This window comes from Tyto alba, unplaced genomic scaffold, assembly GCF_018691265.1.
Source record: "Tyto alba isolate M040663 unplaced genomic scaffold, T.alba_DEE_v4.0 Super-Scaffold_19, whole genome shotgun sequence".
Classification (NCBI taxonomy): Eukaryota; Metazoa; Chordata; class Aves; order Strigiformes; family Tytonidae; genus Tyto; species Tyto alba.
Window position 1 is genome coordinate 12399233 of NW_024881281.1, and position 18037 is coordinate 12417269.

The 18037-nt window shown below is 44.8% G+C and overlaps 1 protein-coding gene across 2 annotated transcripts; it reads right to left on the reverse strand.

The window, feature by feature from the left end:
• Window positions 1–680: 680 nt before the first annotated feature.
• Window positions 681–16180, reverse strand: LIG3 (DNA ligase 3). Of its 2 annotated transcripts, none has more exons than XM_042791557.1 (20): window positions 16021–16180; window positions 15205–15579; window positions 14561–14698; window positions 13417–13614; window positions 12828–12979; window positions 11751–11917; window positions 11025–11102; window positions 10741–10909; window positions 9908–10063; window positions 9324–9455; window positions 8477–8556; window positions 7927–8014; window positions 6880–6957; window positions 6481–6604; window positions 5944–6086; window positions 5040–5114; window positions 4294–4440; window positions 3077–3251; window positions 2069–2160; window positions 681–1242 (listed from the first exon to the last, which is right to left on the reverse strand). In XM_042791557.1, the coding sequence occupies exons 1-20, from the start codon at window positions 16160–16162 to the stop codon at window positions 1006–1008; spliced, it is 2946 nt and encodes a 981-aa protein (XP_042647491.1). In that variant the 5' UTR covers window positions 16163–16180; the 3' UTR covers window positions 681–1005. The 2 variants fall into 2 exon arrangements, with proteins under 2 accessions (XP_042647491.1, XP_032851472.2); XM_032995581.2 differs by having other exon boundaries at window positions 15205–15782; window positions 16021–16141.
• Window positions 16181–18037: the final 1857 nt, after the last annotated feature.

The window sequence follows — 18037 nt, forward strand, 5'->3', positions numbered from 1 at the left end:
GGTGAAGGAAAAAAGTTAACTGAAAACACTAACTTTTTAGCAGTGCAATCTTAACTTTGTGAAGATTACAACGGGGAGAGCACACTCTGTACCCCTGAGACTAAGGGAACTGGTGAACTGGTCAACTCACTTTTTCTTTCATAATATGCACGTGCACTCAGTCTACTCACAAAGTTATTCAGCAAATGCGTATTGTCATTTGTAAAACAGTTAAAATGAACCCCTATTTCTAAAACCTATCTTCATCATTTCAGTAATATTCAAGTACTTGCACTAGTTTTGAGCAGCTTCGCATAAGGAGTTCTCTCAACTCTCCTGGAAGACCCAGATGGTAGAGTTCCTTTCTCAGCTTTTACTTGCTGAAACATGAATAGCAGAACATGAGCAACATATTCTAGAAAACAGACACTCCAAGAGGATGCTTGGATAATGCTACAGCAGTTGCTTACTTGGTGTTCTAGTTTTAACATGAAACCTACAGCAGAGGTATAAACTGCTACTGAATACAGACCTGTGCTAAATGTTAAAAGTCAACCCAGGAGAACCCGTGTCCTTCATGTCAACTGTAGCCATGCAGCAAAACGGTCCTGGCAATACAGCCAATAGTTTCACATTTGGTGGTCTGTTTTCCTATCCAGGCAGAGAATAACCTTTGGAAAATAAGTCCTGACAGCAAAGGAGAAACTGCTTCAGTTTTATTTCTTTATCTATAAAAATACCCAAACTTTAAAAACCCAAGGAGACTAAACCAGCACCTAGGTAAGTGCAGTGGTCTACACACTATGGGCAGAAAAATGGATTCAGCAGTGACATTTCTTCAGAGAGTTGTTTTAATTAATTCCATATGGTTGCTATGGATCATTATAACTACCTCTGAGGGACTTGGGCATTCTATTTCTATTCATGTCTCCACAGAGGAATCTCACCATTTCTTCTACCTACCCAGTTCTCAGCTGCTGCTTTCAGGAAATTCTTGTGTCGAGGCTGCTCAGCTGCCCCGTGTTGCTAGCACGGCGCTACCAGTCTCCGCTTCCGGATGCATTCCCAGATCCAGTTGGGAGACACACGCTTAGCGCCAGGATTCTCATCAACGATGTCCCCTATAACATGCGTTGCTGAGGCCGTGTCAAACTCGGGCACAAGATCCCCATCATAGGCTATAAAGTACCGCCGGATTTTGTCAAAGTCCTTCACAGAGGGCGACAGGTACAGCCTCACACCAGTGAATATGTCCAGCAGCGTCTGCACATTGTGAAAGAGGATGAGAAGCACAGGCTGGTAAAAACATTACATTGCTCTGGAAATTACACTGAGTTCTTTGAGGCATGAACGAGCCCATTCACAGTTGCCAAGGTTATCATTCTAATCCCGTGCCTAATAACTGTAAATTGCTCTTCGGACTGCTATTAAATCATACAACAGAGTTGTACGTGTACCCACACAGTTCCTCTGAGAGCCAGATGTGACAACTGAAGCTAAGGGGAATTATTACCCCTCTATTCCCCTTCCTGATGATGCTGATGTGGTCCAGTAAACATGATCTTAATGTCTTTGTCTTTACAAGTTGATACTTCTTAGTTAAAGTAGGAGAATGCAACCGCCCTGGGAGGGGACTTGCTGTTTACATAAAAATAGATGCTCCAGGCTTATCAGGAAATTATAGCTCAGTGATTCTTAATCCACACCTACAATTTGCTGCACAACCAGCTAGAAAGGACAGTTCTGCCTTTACAGCTCCCAGCTCTCCCATCTGCAGCAGTCAGGAAGAGCAGCTACTCAGCAATCGCAGCACTCTGTGGAGCAGAGCACTCTGGGTGGGTGAAGAGTATTGGCCTTTAGCATGACAAACCCAGTTGTGTCAGCTCTGCAGACAGGGAGGAAGAGCCGCAGCCATCCGCTTCCTTTACAGCAGGGCTTGTTGCTGCTACTTCTGCCTTTACATTGCAATTTAGGGTGCTGCTATAGGAAGATTCCCAGGACTTTTCCAGACAGAAGGCAAAGGTGAACAGACAACTGAAACTGCCTCAGCCTCCTCCCACCCCAGTGGTTGCTGTTCAAATGTCTGTACCTTTTTTCCATTGTCATCCATCTCAGATGCTTTTCGCTTCTCCCCTCGTTTCTCCTCTGATTTTTGAGGGGATCCAGTGACTGCTTTGCTCTCTAAAAACAAAAAAAGCTCATCTCATTTGTGCTCTCTGTCCAGATACTGGTTGTGTAATAAAGTGGGGGGAGAAGAGTGACTAGAGCAAAAGGGAAGTTTCCCCCACCTCTTTCTGGAAAATCCATGAATTAGAAAGTAACTAGTAAGACACATTTTTCTACTGCAAATGGCACAGGGCATCTTCCTGCCCTTATCTCCAGGATGTTGCTGTTGAGCTTCCCTTTTTGCTGTCACCACAGTCTTTTTGAGACTGCTCAGAAATTTGGTTCAAGCTATTCCCCAGTGACAAAGCGCTGGGTGAAGCAAATTCATTTCACAGCTTTGCTACTTACTACCTGGAAATCCCCTCCATCCAGGTGTCCTACTATATGCATGAACTTCATCCAAATAAAATGAAATACTGGTTCGCAGCCAAAAATGTCTAACCAAAGGGCGTGTGATCTACAGGAACAGGAGCAGCAGGTTTGCTGTTCAGATCAGTCTTATACAGTCTACTAAGGACCTGGATCTAGTAAGATTAAAAGGGACAGCAGTCCCAAGGAAATCACTCCAAAGTAGTTTTGGTACAAACTATAACAGACTCTGCTAGGTTCAAGGTATCTGTTCTAAGCAGCATATAATCTCAGCTTTTATTGTCTAAATGAGCTGCCTAAGCAGCTGTGCCTAAGCATCAATGCTGTTTCCAACTCCTCTCACTCCCAGCACACCTCAGAGCTGTGGCTATTCAACCCATGCTACGAATACCATGGGCCAAACCAAGGGTCTAAACAGCTTTGCCCATTAATCCTGACACACACACATGAAAGCTGTCATGGGATCTTCAAGCATCTGACAGAAGGCAAAGAGCCAAGGCCAGCCTGCCCCAAATGCAGAGAACACACCAGAGGCTCCTCTCCCCAAAAAACACAAGCTTACCTTCTGGCTTCTGGGCTTTTGCAGGTGACTTGCTTGGGGGAGTTTTAATAGTGCTGTGTGGTGTGGAAGACCTGGAATTTCCCTCATTCTCTCCACTGCTGCCAGCCGTGGACTCGTCTTCCTCCCCAGCAACAACATTGAAATCAGCCTTCTCTTTTGAGAGTTGGTACAGCTCCTGTCCCACCAGGATAAAGGATCGCCTTTAGCCACAGTGAAACCACTGACATTAGGCATGAGCTGTCTAACACATGGTCTCCTCTTGCTTGTTTCCCCCCTGAAGCATTTGCTCATGTCGTTTTTCTTCCTGCACCTCTCTGTAGACATTTTCCTGTCAACTTTGTTCAAGCTCTCTGCTCAACAGTAAGGGAAGCCATACAGGGCGGTACCAACACCCATATGCACATCATCTGCTACAGAGCAAGACAGGCTGACTCTCCAGTACCTGGCTCCCTAGCCTGAAAAGGAACATGTTGATCACTCAGGGAATAGTCTGATGAGGGTATTTTACCTTTTCTCCCATCTGCATAGGGAGCCAGAAAGCCTGCTGGACAGCCGGTGGGCTGAATCACTCCTTGCTTGGACAGCATAAGGAGCACTTACATCTGCTGCCACTATCCCTGCAGGCAGTGTGCAGACAGCGCGAACAACAATAAGGAGGCTGAGAACAGAGCTCATCAACAGCTGACTTACTGCTGGGGATGGCAGCAAGCCACCCGTTTCTATCAGTAAGGGAGGCACAGGGTGGGTGCAGCCCCAGGGCCCCTGGCTGACTGCCCTTTGGCCCCTGTGCCCTGAAGCTGGGCCAGGCTACCCTTAGTCGCTTCCCAGATGCCTTCCCCAATCTCAGCAATTAACGGGAGACCGAATGACCATCCACACTTAAAGAGAATAAAGGTCACCTCTTTCAGGAAGGAAATTCCTCACCATGAAGGTTGTTACGAGAGCTGATACAACTAGCTGCCAGCACAGACTTCCCTGAAAGTGCTCAACACACCAGCTCAAGAGACTTGAGAGGCCCCATGAAAGAATAAGATTCACGCCAAAATAATCCAGCAAGCAGCCTGAGCCTAGAATAAATGGAAAGTGTAACATGCCATCATAGTACCAGTCAGCAGATGTCTTCACTGCATACCCTGCTACCCAAATTTGTCTTTCTAAATACGGATTGTTGTCAGAACTTATCCTCAAACATGCTGCAGACGTGCCTGCAGACTCACCTTAAGCTGCTGGAGGTTGGTGGCCGTCTTCCAGTCTTTGTCATCTCGAATGCGGGTGCAGCGAGGGAAGCGAATGGAGATCCCATCCGCAGTGTGGGCTTCAGCTTTAGAGAATTCAGCCCCTGTGATCTCCCACACTGGAGCTTTCTAAACGGAGTGTTGAGGAAGTCACATCACATTCCCGTGTTCTCCCATGAGCTAGCTCTAATGTGTCTGTGTTCCTCTACAATCACCCCACTCCCCGCCCCAGCACACAGATTTCCATATACACAAATGGACCTTCTTGGTCACCTTAATTAGAAAAACTTAATCAGAGAAAATAGAATTTTTTTTCAGCAAGTCAGCGATCCTCAACTAATATATAATGCCAATTCCTAAATGACACCTTTTCTATCAGACATGCACAGCACAAAGCATAATGATAAATTCTGTAAAACATTAGCAACTTTTGGGTTACAGTTGTGCTTCAATCATTTAAGTCAGATTTTTCAAGGCTCAAATTTAAAGTAAGTTCACTTCTGAAAGGGATTTCATGCACAACAGTATTTCCCAGAAGTGCTGCGGGTATGATTTCTTCATGAAGCTCTTAGCCTTAAATGCACTTGCAAGATTCAGAGATAAAAACTTGCACTTAATTTCCTGTTCCAAGTATGAAGACTAATCTTGTAACAGAGACAATTTGTACACTTAAATGAAATATAGTAGATTGCTGTATCAGGGCTGGAAAACATAGTTAGATGACTTACCTTTGGATCTGGGACAATGAAGTCTGGGTAGTAGATTTTGTTAATTTTTAGCCACCTTGGAATTTTACTAGGATCCTGTTAATTAAAAGCACAAAACCAAAATCATAGCACTTATGCTCATATATGAAACTTTATACAAAAGTTGCTGAAAAATACCTTAGAATTAGGTTAGCATATAGGTATTACATTGTGTCTGTACAGATGAAATTTGCTTTACCTTGCAGTGCAAGGTGCACTGATCTGCAGCAGTTCATCTTACCTAGAGAATCACAACAATTATCTGTAACACAACTCTCCATTACTGTCATTCCATATGTAAAACAATAACATTGCTCTAATTGTGATTCATAGAAAACTACCCCTTTTTTTGTTGTTAAGATTCTGTAACCTTGATGCAAACAGCCTTCAGGATATCAAGTAAGTATTAATGTTCAGCTATTTGTCAAATCTTGAAAAGTTAAGATTCCTCACCTAAGTCACAAAAAGTCTTAACTCCAACATGTCAGGTTATCTGGCCACCAGACACTAGTCTGACTTGAGCATTTCTCAGCCGCAGCCCCATCTAGTGACTGTCTTCACCAGTCACAATATGCCAAAAAATGGTACTTGCTCTGCTCTTCCTAAAAAAACCTTGTCTTAGCAGGAAACAGATGGTTCCTGGCTTCCCACTCAGTGTCTGAGTATAAATCTCAGGCAGTGCCTCATCTCAGGAGCTGGCTCCACCTACATCTCATTTGTGTCAGAGCAGTTTATCTGCTTTAACACTAATTGAGCCTCTCCATTCTGAGCAGAGCACTTCAATTCTGCATTTAGCCAGCACCTCAGCGTGGGTCAGCAGGAAGGCTGTTACCAAGCTCCTTGCTGAGTGTTCCTTTCACCGCCTCCACGCCAGAGCCGCTCTCACCTTGCTGATCTTCACCATATCCAGCTCTGTCTGCAGACGCGCCAAGGTGGCATCGTCATGGCCACCAGAGCACTTGGTCACAGTGCACCACTTCTCACTCTTGGGATCGTAGCAGCCCATGAGGAAGATGGACATCATCCCACCTACAGGAGGGGAGAACCCGGTGGTTCACATCATCTGCAGGACAAGCCACAGCTTTTCAAAAAGCAGACTAATGAGCCAAAACTCTTTGCCATCTTCAGGAGTCAAAGGGCCTCGGGCTTGTGATAGCTTCAGAGCATCAGCTCCCATATACGAAGCTGAACACGAGAGCCTCTCCACTGGGCAAGAGCCCAGCCCAAGACCTAAGGCACTGCCATGCCCCCTGGCCCACAGGAACCTCAGAGCCTGGCATACGATGGGCTGCAGCAGACGGTCACTGCTACAGCCACTCATTCTGGTGGGAGACCAAATGCTACAGGAGGCCTGGAATGGGAAAAAGCTTGTGAGTTTGCTGAACTGACAGATCTCTGACTTAAGCCAACTCCAGAGACTTACCTTTACTGCCTTGTCCATAGAAAGCTCCCAGCACCACCAGGTCTGCTGTGTCAGCCATTGCACCCTCATTTAGGTAGTCCTTTTTCACTTTCAGCCAGTGCCGTTTTCCTGGTTCATAATTACCCTGTGCAAAACAAGGCAAGAACCCCCAGTCAGAAAGATCACCTGGTGGACATCTATCTCCTCAAACAACCCCTGCTTTTATCCAGCTTCGTGGTACAAGAGCACAGCACTGCTCAGATATGTAAGAAACAACTTGGATTGGTTGTCAGCATCAACAAGAACCCAGAGGGGTTTCAAGGATGCTCAGCCTTACACGTGTGCTTCATCCACAGACCTATGTCTGTCGTCATTCCCCAGTTCCCAGCACACACCGGTGAAGAGGAAATGTGGACCTGCCTTTGTATCTTTCAACACCAGTCCTTCCAGTCCCTCACGGATGACTCGGGTGATCATATCTGCCAGATCTGAAGCTTTCTGAAAAGGAAAGGAATCATGGTTAGCTCAAGTCTGTCAAAGGGCTGTGGTTTTCAGGCTTTCTATTTGAAGCAGCCGTGCACTAAAGCCAAAGCAACTGCAGAGAAATTAATGGGTAATTTCATAAAAACATTTTTCCAAGGAGAATCCCACATGTGTTCTCTTTGCTGCTTATCCACTGACTAAACTGGGAATATGTCCTAAGAGGAGAAGGGTCTCTTAGCTAAAAAATACTCCTCATAGATGAGGTAGCCACACTGATTTGTGTCCTGTGTATGTCCCACACATACAAGATCATATTTACCTCAGCCAGCAGTACGTGCTTACTTCTCTATGCAAATGCCTTAGGACTTATGTTCTTTTCTTCTTCTCCAAATGTTCAAGCATCCTCCACCAAACCCAAGGTGCTACAGCAATCAGTAGCAGTGGAGAAAAATAATGGGACATAGGGCTTACGCATAACCATCAAAGGAAATAATGAGCATGCTGCTGTCTAAATGCAGTTTTTAGCATTCAGGATGTATCTGGGCTGTGTGGCACTTGAAGCTGCCAGTCTGGAAACTGGAAGCAGTTTGGCTCCCTTCAACCATGCTTCAGTCTTCTCTACACAGCTCAGTATTGCACAGTACAGACTAAATTACAACAGGCTTTAGCTCCTCCTAACAATGTCAAAGTTACAATGGCTACAAAATTATTAAGAAGCTGAAAACAGAGATGTGCGAGTTAAGACTATACTGGAGTGGTTGTAACTGAGACAAGATGGGAGCACAGGCACGGCTCTCCAACACCGCTAGCTCAAGGAGTCTTGCACATAGACCAGAAGAAGAACCATTTTGACAGGAAGGGGATTTCTGGATTTGCAGCCTTAATCATAAAAAAGGCCACATGTTAAAGGAGCAATGAAGTGCCCAGAGTGCAATCCTTGTGATCTCACGATCACCGTGCGTGCTGTTGTAACATCAAACTCACTGTGACATGCTTCATCTCCGAGAAGAGGATCCGGTTGGGGATTTCAACCATGTTATCGTGGAGAAACTTACGACGTTCACACAGAGGCCTAAAGCAGGGTACAGATAATTAAGGACCAGCAAGCATTTTTAACATGAAGCAACTACAAGAACAGTGAGAAAAGCTATATAAATAATTAAATGATTTATCCTACAGAGTTCCAGAAAGGACAATGAATTCTTATTTTTCTCCAGGAAGTTATAAAAAAGAAATTTAGTGTTAAGACTGCACTTAGTTTCAGAGGATATAAGATGAGCTAGGTACTGAACCACAATCAGTTTGGTTGAAATGCAGATAATCCTGGTATTTTGGAACTGCAGAGCAAGATGGAGCTCCACAGTGAAACTCCTTAGCAGCGCAAGGATTCTCCCATGGCACGTTGATTTTACAGGGGGAAAAGGCCAGTCTTGGCAGCCACTGTGAACGGCTCCCCCTGGCAGTGGTAGCGTACTCCAGCAAGTTCAGGCTGGGAAGCTGCTCAGGCTACTCTCCCACACCACCAGATGCATACCTGTCCATCAGGCTGATGTCATTGAAATAGATGCAGTCAAACACAAACAAGCAAACATTGGCATCCTGGAAAGCGGCTTTCTGAAAGACAATTAAGATTGATTAAAAGAAATCTGCAGTTGGAGCAAGCAGCAATATGGAGTTCAGAAAAATAACAGAAACAAAAGGATGTATTTTAATCTCAATAATCTTTTCGTTATAATAAGCTTAGGCCTCTTCTAAAGGACAGAAGTATTCTAAGAATTAAGATTTAGTCTGCCCGTGTCAAAGCACAAACTAAGAAGATAAAACATGCTAATTTCCTAGTGACAGGAAAATAACACCACAAATATTAATGAGTCTGAGCAATGTAACATCCATCACTACTGCTGCAACAAAAAAGCAACAAGCATTCCAGAGACTTTAGATTAATGGCTACTTTAAGTTAAAGCACTTACAGTTTAATTTTCTTTTTACTGTCCTTTTCCTCACCATCATTTAGTCTAGACATCAGCACTACATAATGTTCACACTGACTAAATACTCTTTGTATTGCTGTGGTCTTCCAGTCTGCCATTCATTGCTCAAGCAACAATAATTGCAAGATTTTTCCAAGGTTTTTTTTTTAATATTTTTCTTGACGTTTTCTTACTGTCCTGCTAGTGATCGGGTTAATATCAAATCTACTGTATTAGAGCAGTATCTTTTCATTAATATCAGCATTCTCAGGAATCTTATTTTTTGCCCAGATGCTCTAGCAAGCACATGATCTCTTAAATTATCCTGTGATAATAGACGACATGCTAGTGTGTTTAAATTAGCAGAATAACAGCCTCCAACCACAATTTTTTCATTGTTTTGTTTTTTACCTTGTGCACACCAAGAGTCCCAAAAGGAAGTGGCTTGCCAGTTTTGTTGTCAATCAGAAGAACTTCTGAATCCAGGATCATACTTTGCCCACCAGGGAAAGCCTGGGGGATGAAGTCCTTAAAATGGGCTACCTTGGGAAAAAAAAGAAAAATACATTTACTGGCTGAAGAGAGGGACTCACTCCAGTGCAGGTGTTTTCTCCAGAAGCATGTCTGAGGCACATGTAGCCTTATTTGCACTAGCTTTACCTTCCATTATGGTACAGAAGCACAGTCTACAAATAGAAAAATGAGTCTTGAACAAATCCAACCAAGTCATCCAACTGGCATCAAGCCTCCCAAAATGCAGTGCATACAGAGGATTCTAAGGCAGATTAGCTTTAGTTTCAAGCTCTTAATGTCCACCCAAATGAATTGATTACAATTCTATTAAGTGTTGCTTTTCCAGATTCCAAGTATCTATATAAATCAGAAAAAAAGTCTACAACAAAAGGTATCCTCCTTGCCTACGCAAACTCTTGTGAAATTCAGTTGTGTTTATAGAGGAGCTGGCACAACAGAACAGACAGTTTATAGGTGCTTACTTTATGTGGGAGGACCGGTTTGAGGCTTCTGCTGAAGTAGCTGAAATGATCTCCATTTTTATGGACCTGCACCCGCTCGCCATCATATTTGATCTCTGCATACATGCCATTTGGGCACTTCTTCATGGCATACTCAATTGACTTGCAGGCTTCAGCCTTAGAAGAGTGGAGAGAGATCAAAGTTCCAAACAAACTCAGATATAGTTAAAAATAAAGCTACTCTTACATAAGTTCATGAATGAAACACCAACTCTTTTGTAGATCCTTTTGTTCAGGATCTCTAATATCCAATCCAAGGTTCTCCTTTTCTTAATTATTCATTTACTTAGAAACATCTGCATATGCCCAGATAATTACAGCTATTCAGTGCTTATCTCTTCCAAATAGTTAAAAGTGTAAGTACTGTGCCTTACGTAGCAGTGCACTTAGGCCAGAAGTAAATACTTAACTCTGATTTGTTCAAACAAAAAAAAAAAAAAAAATCAAACTTATGTGAATCTCTAACCCAATGGAAAGCTTAAGGTATTTCCAGAGAAAGGATCAACTTCGGGAATGACAGCAAACAAAAAAGTCACTTCTGGATTGAAAGGAAGTCAAGATTTTAGCTCCTGCAGTGGCACTGAAGGTGCAAGTATCAAGTACCTTGAATATGATCCTCTTGGTAGAAAGCACTTTGTAAAATGGCATTAAACATAAAAATCAGCCCTGCACACTCTGATAGCTCATACTACACACAGTCACTTATCCATCTACTGATTCTTAAAAGGTGAGGATCTCAGAGAACTCCATCTCTTGCTCGGGTGCAGGTTACCATGGCAGGGGAGCCACATTACCAGCATGGGCTGAACCGGGGTCATCAGAGAGGCCTGCACGCTGAGGGCTCGCTTCAGACCTGGCACCTTCTCAGCCTCCTGCTGGTTCTTCAGCACTCGCTCTACCACATCCTGGAGGTTGCGCGATGCTTTGAATGCCTCGTAAGCATTGGGATCCAGAGCATCCAACCTTTAACACATTGAGGAGAGGAGGGAAACATGGATCAACCTCAGGTGTGCTGCTCCTGCCTTATGAGGCTAATGCCCACTTCTGGTCTTATCTCACAATGAAAAGTAAGACTTACACATGCTTTGCTCCAGCGTTCATTTTCAAGTCATGCTTAATTAGCCTGATGATGCATTTCAGGTCATTGCCTGTACATCTAAAGTGTAAGAGAAGATTCAAAAATGGTAGACATTGAACCGAATTACCTTCCAGATAAAAAAAAGAAACTGATCCAGACCTCTGCAAAAAAAAGTCCTCCCCTTCTGTAGGGTTTAAAGTCAAATAAGGACATGTTACTAGTGACATCTCCGAGGAACAAGACAATATTCAAAAGGCTTTTTAGCGTCTTTATGTTTGAATGCCAATATTAATTCTGCCTCAGTGTTGACGTACCTTCCAAAATTCAATTAATGTGTCAAGAGTGATAGTAGCATCCAGATGAACACAAAACTGAGCCAGACCAAGAATGTCTAAATGGCTCGAAGGCTTTTCCCAACATACTGAAGAATGGCAACTTAATTAACAGCTAAGTACCATTAAGGTAGTTCTGCAAGCCACTTGTTTAGTACTGACTGAGCAGTGTCTCGATGGGCAAGGATGAAATTCTCTGGCATCAGCAGGAACCACACATGTTCCCCACTGCTGGTCAGAAGTCAAGGTGTCTTAATCAAGCCACTAATAGCAGCTTACAGCTGCTAAGTTCAGTCTTTGTGGCTTCTGATTAGTTTTTCACCTATGCCAGCTTATGATATGTAGATAACCACTCCTAGTTTTAGGGTAAACCTTCAGAGGCCTTTCCTCTTACCTGCGAGTGATGTGCTGCAACACACTTTGCTGGTCATCTTCCTTAGTAAGCTTTGATAGCTGGATTAGGAATTCATCTACCTCTTGGATGGTCAGGAGACTTTTGGCTGCTGGAGGACAAGACTTGCTCTGTTCAAAGAAGAGACGTATGGTCTCCGAGACATCTCCCTGTCTCCAAAACAAAGAGTGTGGATCAGAGCTATGGCTAGAGAATGGGGATGCCACTGGGGATTCATCATGGTTCCAGTAAGTAGGATAAAGCACAGGAATGATGCTGTGATTGCATGAATGAACTGGAATCAAACATTAGAAGAAAACTGCCACAACACAGAATAAAGCTTCTCAGCTGTTTCATTTGCAAAAAAAAAAAAAAAAAAGTAAGAGTACCAGTATCATCTCATTGCTCTATTTTTCACTAATGCAGCATCACAGACCCTTTATTTCCTCAGGATGAATCCCCTTGTAAATCCAAGGATCTGAAACAGTCTAGTAATCTCACTAGAAGGCAGTATATACCAAGGCAATTAACAGAGGTAAAAGAATTAGCTTCATTATGTAATTCACCCATTTTCTCCATCTTGCAATGAATCAGAAGTGTGCATAGTCAATTACCAACTCCTATGCACAGGAATTAAATGCACACATGTGAGCACTTGCGATTGTATGAATGCAGCTTAACTGTATGAACCAACCTAAGCTCACAGTAACAGATCTGTTAATTGAATCAGTTTTTGATATGTGATGTTACAAAAAAAGTAATACAAATCAGTTACACAGGAATACTGTAGACAAAGCAGTTTAGGAAAAGCAGATGCAGCCCAACTTTCCTACATATTTTAGTCTTGCTTTCTGAAGTTTTGCAGGTGAATTCCTATCTTACTTGCTCTTCAAACATTATTTTCTAAAGGTTCCATACGGCAGAAAGTGCTATGAAAACTGCTAAAGTGCAAAAAAAAAAAAAAAAATCACTCCCATTCTAACAGTCAAGCTCACAGTCTTTCAAATAGAAGTAAAAAGAAACCATTACAGAATTTCCATACCAAGGGACTGACAGCTGAAATGAACTGCCTGCACTCACCTGTTCTAGGTCCCGGACCATTTCATCTTGGCTGCAGTTAAAAATCCTACTGAACAGTTTTACAATCTGCTTATCGTTCAAGTTGTAAACAATTTTAATGACACCTGGTAACAGCAGCTTAATGGTCAGGTATACATCACCATGAAAACCATCTGGAAAAAAAGATTAGAAACTGTCACAATTTACTTTCACATACAAGCTTTGGTTATTTGTGGCCATTAGCATGACCCTGGGAAAAAAACCCACACCTGGGGCTTCCTCTTTTCGCCATGCTGATCTGCTGCACAAGGACAGTTCTTGGGGGAAACACCTACAGCTGTCCTAATCTGATCTCAGCACTAAGTTTGGCAGCACCTATAAATATTCCCCACAATGCTAGACTGAGACATTCTTGTCTGAATTCGTTATTTAGATAAACAGTTCACTTTGCAAACATTATCTCCATAGTACAGAAATCCTCACAGCACACATACCGTGTGTGGACTACACAGCAATCATATTTTATTTCATTCTTGTTTTTGAAACAATACTTTTGAGGTTGATTTTGAGAGGGCTCTCATGTACTGAGAATGGCAAGCAGGAATCATACCTCCTCCAGATCCCTTCTTCAGAAAATCCTGGATGATCTGTGTTTTCACATTATAGCTAGGCTTTTCAGCAACCATGGCACAGAGCTTCCTGAACTCTCGCAGCAAGCAGTCTTTGTGCTTTGGATCACATTTTTTCGCAGATAGGCTAGACTTGTGGGAAGAGTTTGCAGAGACATCTTCTGAGTTCTTTGGCTTGGCTGCATCAATGACATAGGGAGTTGCTTTTTTAACAAGTACAACAATGGTGCAGATTTGGAAGTCGAAGCTACCTCTGCTTGGCAAGCTGAAAAGAACAATGCCAGTATGCTGGCAAAGCTTCAGAACTGAATAATGATGTGTACTACACCCCAAGCTGTAACTTCAAATTTTTATTACCATTAAAAAAACTAAACAATTTTAATAGTTTTGCTCTTCACAGTACACCAGAATTTTCTGGACATCAATTATATCAGACAAATATGATTAAACCTTGGTGAAAATGAACTCCTGCTGGCAGGTGCTTCTCTTTTACTTCTAGTTTATAGGCCTTTTCCCCTCACAGCATGTTGTTTTCCTACGATCATTTCTAAAATGGGGGAAAAACATCCCCTCTTCTCGCATAATACTAACCCCCCTCCACATTCTCATCTCTTTGGCTGTGTTTGTGCCATCACATGCTCCGGGTGGTTCAGAGCTACACGTATGTGTCACGTCAGTCAGCGCTCACACATGGACTGCTCAGCCAGCAGCTGTTTCTCAGGACAAGCTGCTGAGGAATAAGAATTTTCCCTTCCATGAACACTGCAACTGGGAATCCCTCACAACCAATTTTTTACAGATTTTGAGCTACACATGGAATATCTTTAGTCTATACCTTCACAGTTTGCAACTGGACAATGGACTAAAGCAGTAGTAGAGCCAGCCTGACAGTGTGGGTTACTACATAAACTTTGTTTCCCTGGAAATACTAGAAACTCAAACATCACTTCGTTCAAGACTGACAGTCTAAGAAAGCACGAACTATTTTTTGGCAAACGAGATTTTTAAAAAGTAATTAAAACTAAACCATCTTCTATACATAAAAAACTACTGACGTAAGCCAAGTTAAAACACCTCTGATGCTGATATTAGAAGAGGATTTCCCAGAAGCAGTTTAAGTCCTACCTGTGAAGCCAGAGAACTTCTTTGGTGATGGAGTGATGAGAGCTAATGGATCTTTTGTAGTTAGCTGTCCTGTGGCAGTGAGCTTAGCCTGAACTATCACTTTTTTCTTCGGTGTACTTCCAGCCTTGGAATTAAGTTCTGTAAAACAGCAAGGTTTAAACCAGAAGTCAGAAACAATCTCATACATCCCTCAACTTATTATGCAAGATACACTGCAACAAGCAAGTCTTAAAAGGACTGGGGATAGAGGATAAAAAAATATGAAGGAACATTTTTCAGACATCAAAAGTTTAAAAAAAGCCTATATGATTTACTAAAAATAATGGAAAAAAGCTGAAGATGGAAAATAAATGATGCTTCCTCTTGGGATTTATCTGCCCATGTCTGCATGTGAATTAAATCACCTAGAACTCCTCCACAATCAGTTGTGACAAACAAATTAAGAAGTGCTATTGTGGAAGTGATTACTTCTGTTCCTATAGGACTGACACACAGATCTGAGCAGTACTACCCACTCTGTCACTAGCCCATACTGACACATCAGTGAGGATTTCGTGGTAAAGGCACAGCTGTGTGGCAATCAGTAGCATACCTTGAAAATGAGTAAAGAAGAAAAGTGACCCAGGTTCTGCCTTGCACCTCACCTGAGATGTGCTTGTTGATTAATTCTTTCTCCCCATCTTGTAGCTCTTCCCACCCTTCCAAATCTGTGATGTCTTCAATTTTCTTGGTGGTGGCCCGGGCCTTCTCTAGCTTCTCAAACATGCACTTCACATGGTACCACTCCTTCATGTCCCCACCAGACTCCGTGAAAGGATTGGGAACAATCTTTCCAATTCGCACCACTCCTTTCACGATCTTCTCCTTACACTTCTTGCAGCCTGCCGTACCACGCTTGGCATAGTCCACGCAGTACCTCTGCTCTGCCATGTCTTCTGCAGCTGTGCAGGCTTGGCGACACCAAACGTTTAAAAGCACGGAGAAATGGAAAGCCCCAGCACTACCACCCGGGTTTCTGCCTGCAGAGCAGAGAGACACACGCCGTAACGGAAGCTGGTACCAGTAACTGGGGCTGGCCCCAGGGAGACCAGCACAGCACAGGTAGGGGCTGGATAATGAGATCTGCGTATGGCGGGAGAAAAGTCCTGTGGCCCTGCTGAATATCCAGGCAGCTTGTGATAGTGTCCTGCCGCCCGTGGGCATCCAGCCTGCTCCGCGTGTGCTGCAAGAGAGGAGACGCTGAGCCACCCGCGGCCTCGACCCTCACCCCGCTCGCCCAGGCCTGCCCGCAGCTGCCTCCTCGGCAGGGGCCCGCTCCACCAGCCCCCCCAACGGCCTCCGCCAGCCCCCGAGCCTGCCCCACAGGCCGCGATCCGCAGCCCCCTCCTCCCCTCACACACGAGCCCGCCCGCAGCCTCCCACCGCGGGCGGCCACACGCCTCGCCCATCGAAGGGCTCACCGAGATCTTCACGGCGCCTCCATCCCGCCCTCAGCCCCGGCCGACGGGCCCGGCACCCTCCGCCGCTCGCTTTAGGCCGGAGCCGCCGCCGCCGCCGCCGCCTTTGAACGCGGCCCGCCGGCTTCCGTAGGGCGGGAGGCATGCGCGCTGCGCCGCGCCCCGCCCCTTCCGCCCGAAAGTGTCGCCCAGGCCGTGCGCGTGTGCAAAGCGCCGTTGCAGGGGCTCAGGCCCCGCCCCCGGAGAGCGCAGGCCCCGCCCCCTGGCCCGCCGCGCGCGCCGCCGGCGCTGAGGCGATGAAGCGCTCCCGCCGTGCAGCCGCGTTCCTAGAACGCTGCGTCAATTTGGGGCAGGTCTGAGGGAATCTCCTGTCTCCGACTTCGCCACGTCGGCCCTCCAAGCGCGCTGTACCGTGCTGGTGCAGGTTGGAGGTGCTGTTGTATCACCCGGCCTTCAAAATCGTCTTTCCAAGAGGGCTGCGCAGTGATCTTGCCGGTCTGAGCTGCTGCCGTATCCCCTGCCTCAGGAAATCGGCCCTTGCAGAGCGCTCTGCCATGTTTGTGCAGGTTTGAGGTGCTGTCATGTCACCTAACCTTCAGAATGGGTCCAGGAGTGCTACACAATACCAGCTCAGGCCTGAAGTGCTGCTCTGTCACCCACCCTGAAATTGTCGCTCCAAGCGCCTTGCACTGTGTGTGGGGGGGCCTGAGGTGCTGCCCTATAATTGGCCTCCCAACATAAGCCCTACATGAGCACTCTGCTGTGTTTGTGCGGGCCCTGAGGTGCTGCTGTATTACCACAGCCCCCTGAAAACAGCCTTTCATTCCAGTACAGATGGGCACATGCCTGCAGTTTAGCTGTTGGCTCTCTTCGCTCTGGTGAAGGTGCTGTTCTGCTGTGTTGGGAGGCTGCTGAGGAAGCTGCAGTGGATGCTGTGCACACCACAACAGGATGCCTGTCTTCATCCAGGAAAAGGATGCTGTGTAGGTTGTCATGGCCAGGCTGTCCCTCATCTGCTTTGCTATACCTCAGAGGCAGAGTATGAGGCATAAGGTACAGAATTTGCTTCACTGAACACGCATCTGTCTTTCTGCTGGTCTCCAGCTAGCTGCAAGGCAAGCTACAGGCAGTCTTCCTCTTTTTCTCAGCACACCAAACTCCAGCTATGAAAACACTATTTGGAGCTGTGGATGAGCATAACAGCTATGTCTGGTCACAAAAATGGGATGAAGTCTGTGAGACAAGCATTCCTGATCAATATGATCTGGCTATAAAGCAGTCAGTCTGCATCACTTTGCAGTACTTTACGTTGCAATAATTTCCTCTCGGACAATGTGTTCAGTCTGTGATCTCAGAATAGAAACACACCTCCCGGTCCTTCATAGCCCAGAAGTGGTGGAAACCCCAAAACAAAAGAAAACCAAGCTCTCCCAACTAAATCCAACTTGGTGTTTGAGTCACAGAAGAGGAATTGCAGAAGGATTCAGGGAATTAACGAAGGGCTTCTTGACTGCTCTTGAGCTTATGTGGAAGGCATCTGGACCAGCACTGTGTTCCAGTTTTAAAGCTGTGAACCAAAAGGCTGTATGCATTCAGCTCCAAAACCATGCATTTGACAGACTTAGATGAAAGGTATGTGTGTTGAGTTTAATGTGGTTACATTTTTAATGGTTCAAATTGCTTTGAAAAAGAGGTACCATTGAGAAATTATTTACAGAACCAGCAACACTGACATCTTATAGGGGAGGAAAACAATAAAACCCAGGGAAAGGTGCGGTGTGTACACTGTTCAGAGAGCTTGCTGGGAGTACAGAGCACACAGTGTTCACAGCATCCCCTCTGGTAAGATCTCTCATTCGTTGTGTGTTTGAGCCTGGTAAAAGAGATAGATAGACTCAAGGGCTGACACTCACTGCAGTGCGTCATTATTGGATTTAAATAAGGCAGCTGAGCAACCTCTCAGTGGTGGGATTCGCTTCCCTAACTTTTACTGTCTAAAATTCTGCAAAATGATTTAAAC

What these genes read in the sequence shown, in the direction of transcription:
- LIG3 (XM_032995581.2), bottom strand. Translation starts at nt 15,763, where the DNA reads ATGCCCACGGGCGGCAGGACACTATCACAAGCTGCCTGGATATTCAGC. An exon ending in TGGTCCGGGACCTAGAACAG is followed by an intron (nt 11,918 to 12,827) that starts GTGAGTGCAGGC and finishes TTTTGGAGACAG; the next exon opens with GGAGATGTCTCGGAGACCAT. An exon ending in CGGAGATGAAGCATGTCACA is followed by an intron (nt 6,958 to 7,926) that starts GTGAGTTTGATG and finishes TTTCCTTTTCAG; the next exon opens with AAAGCTTCAGATCTGGCAGA.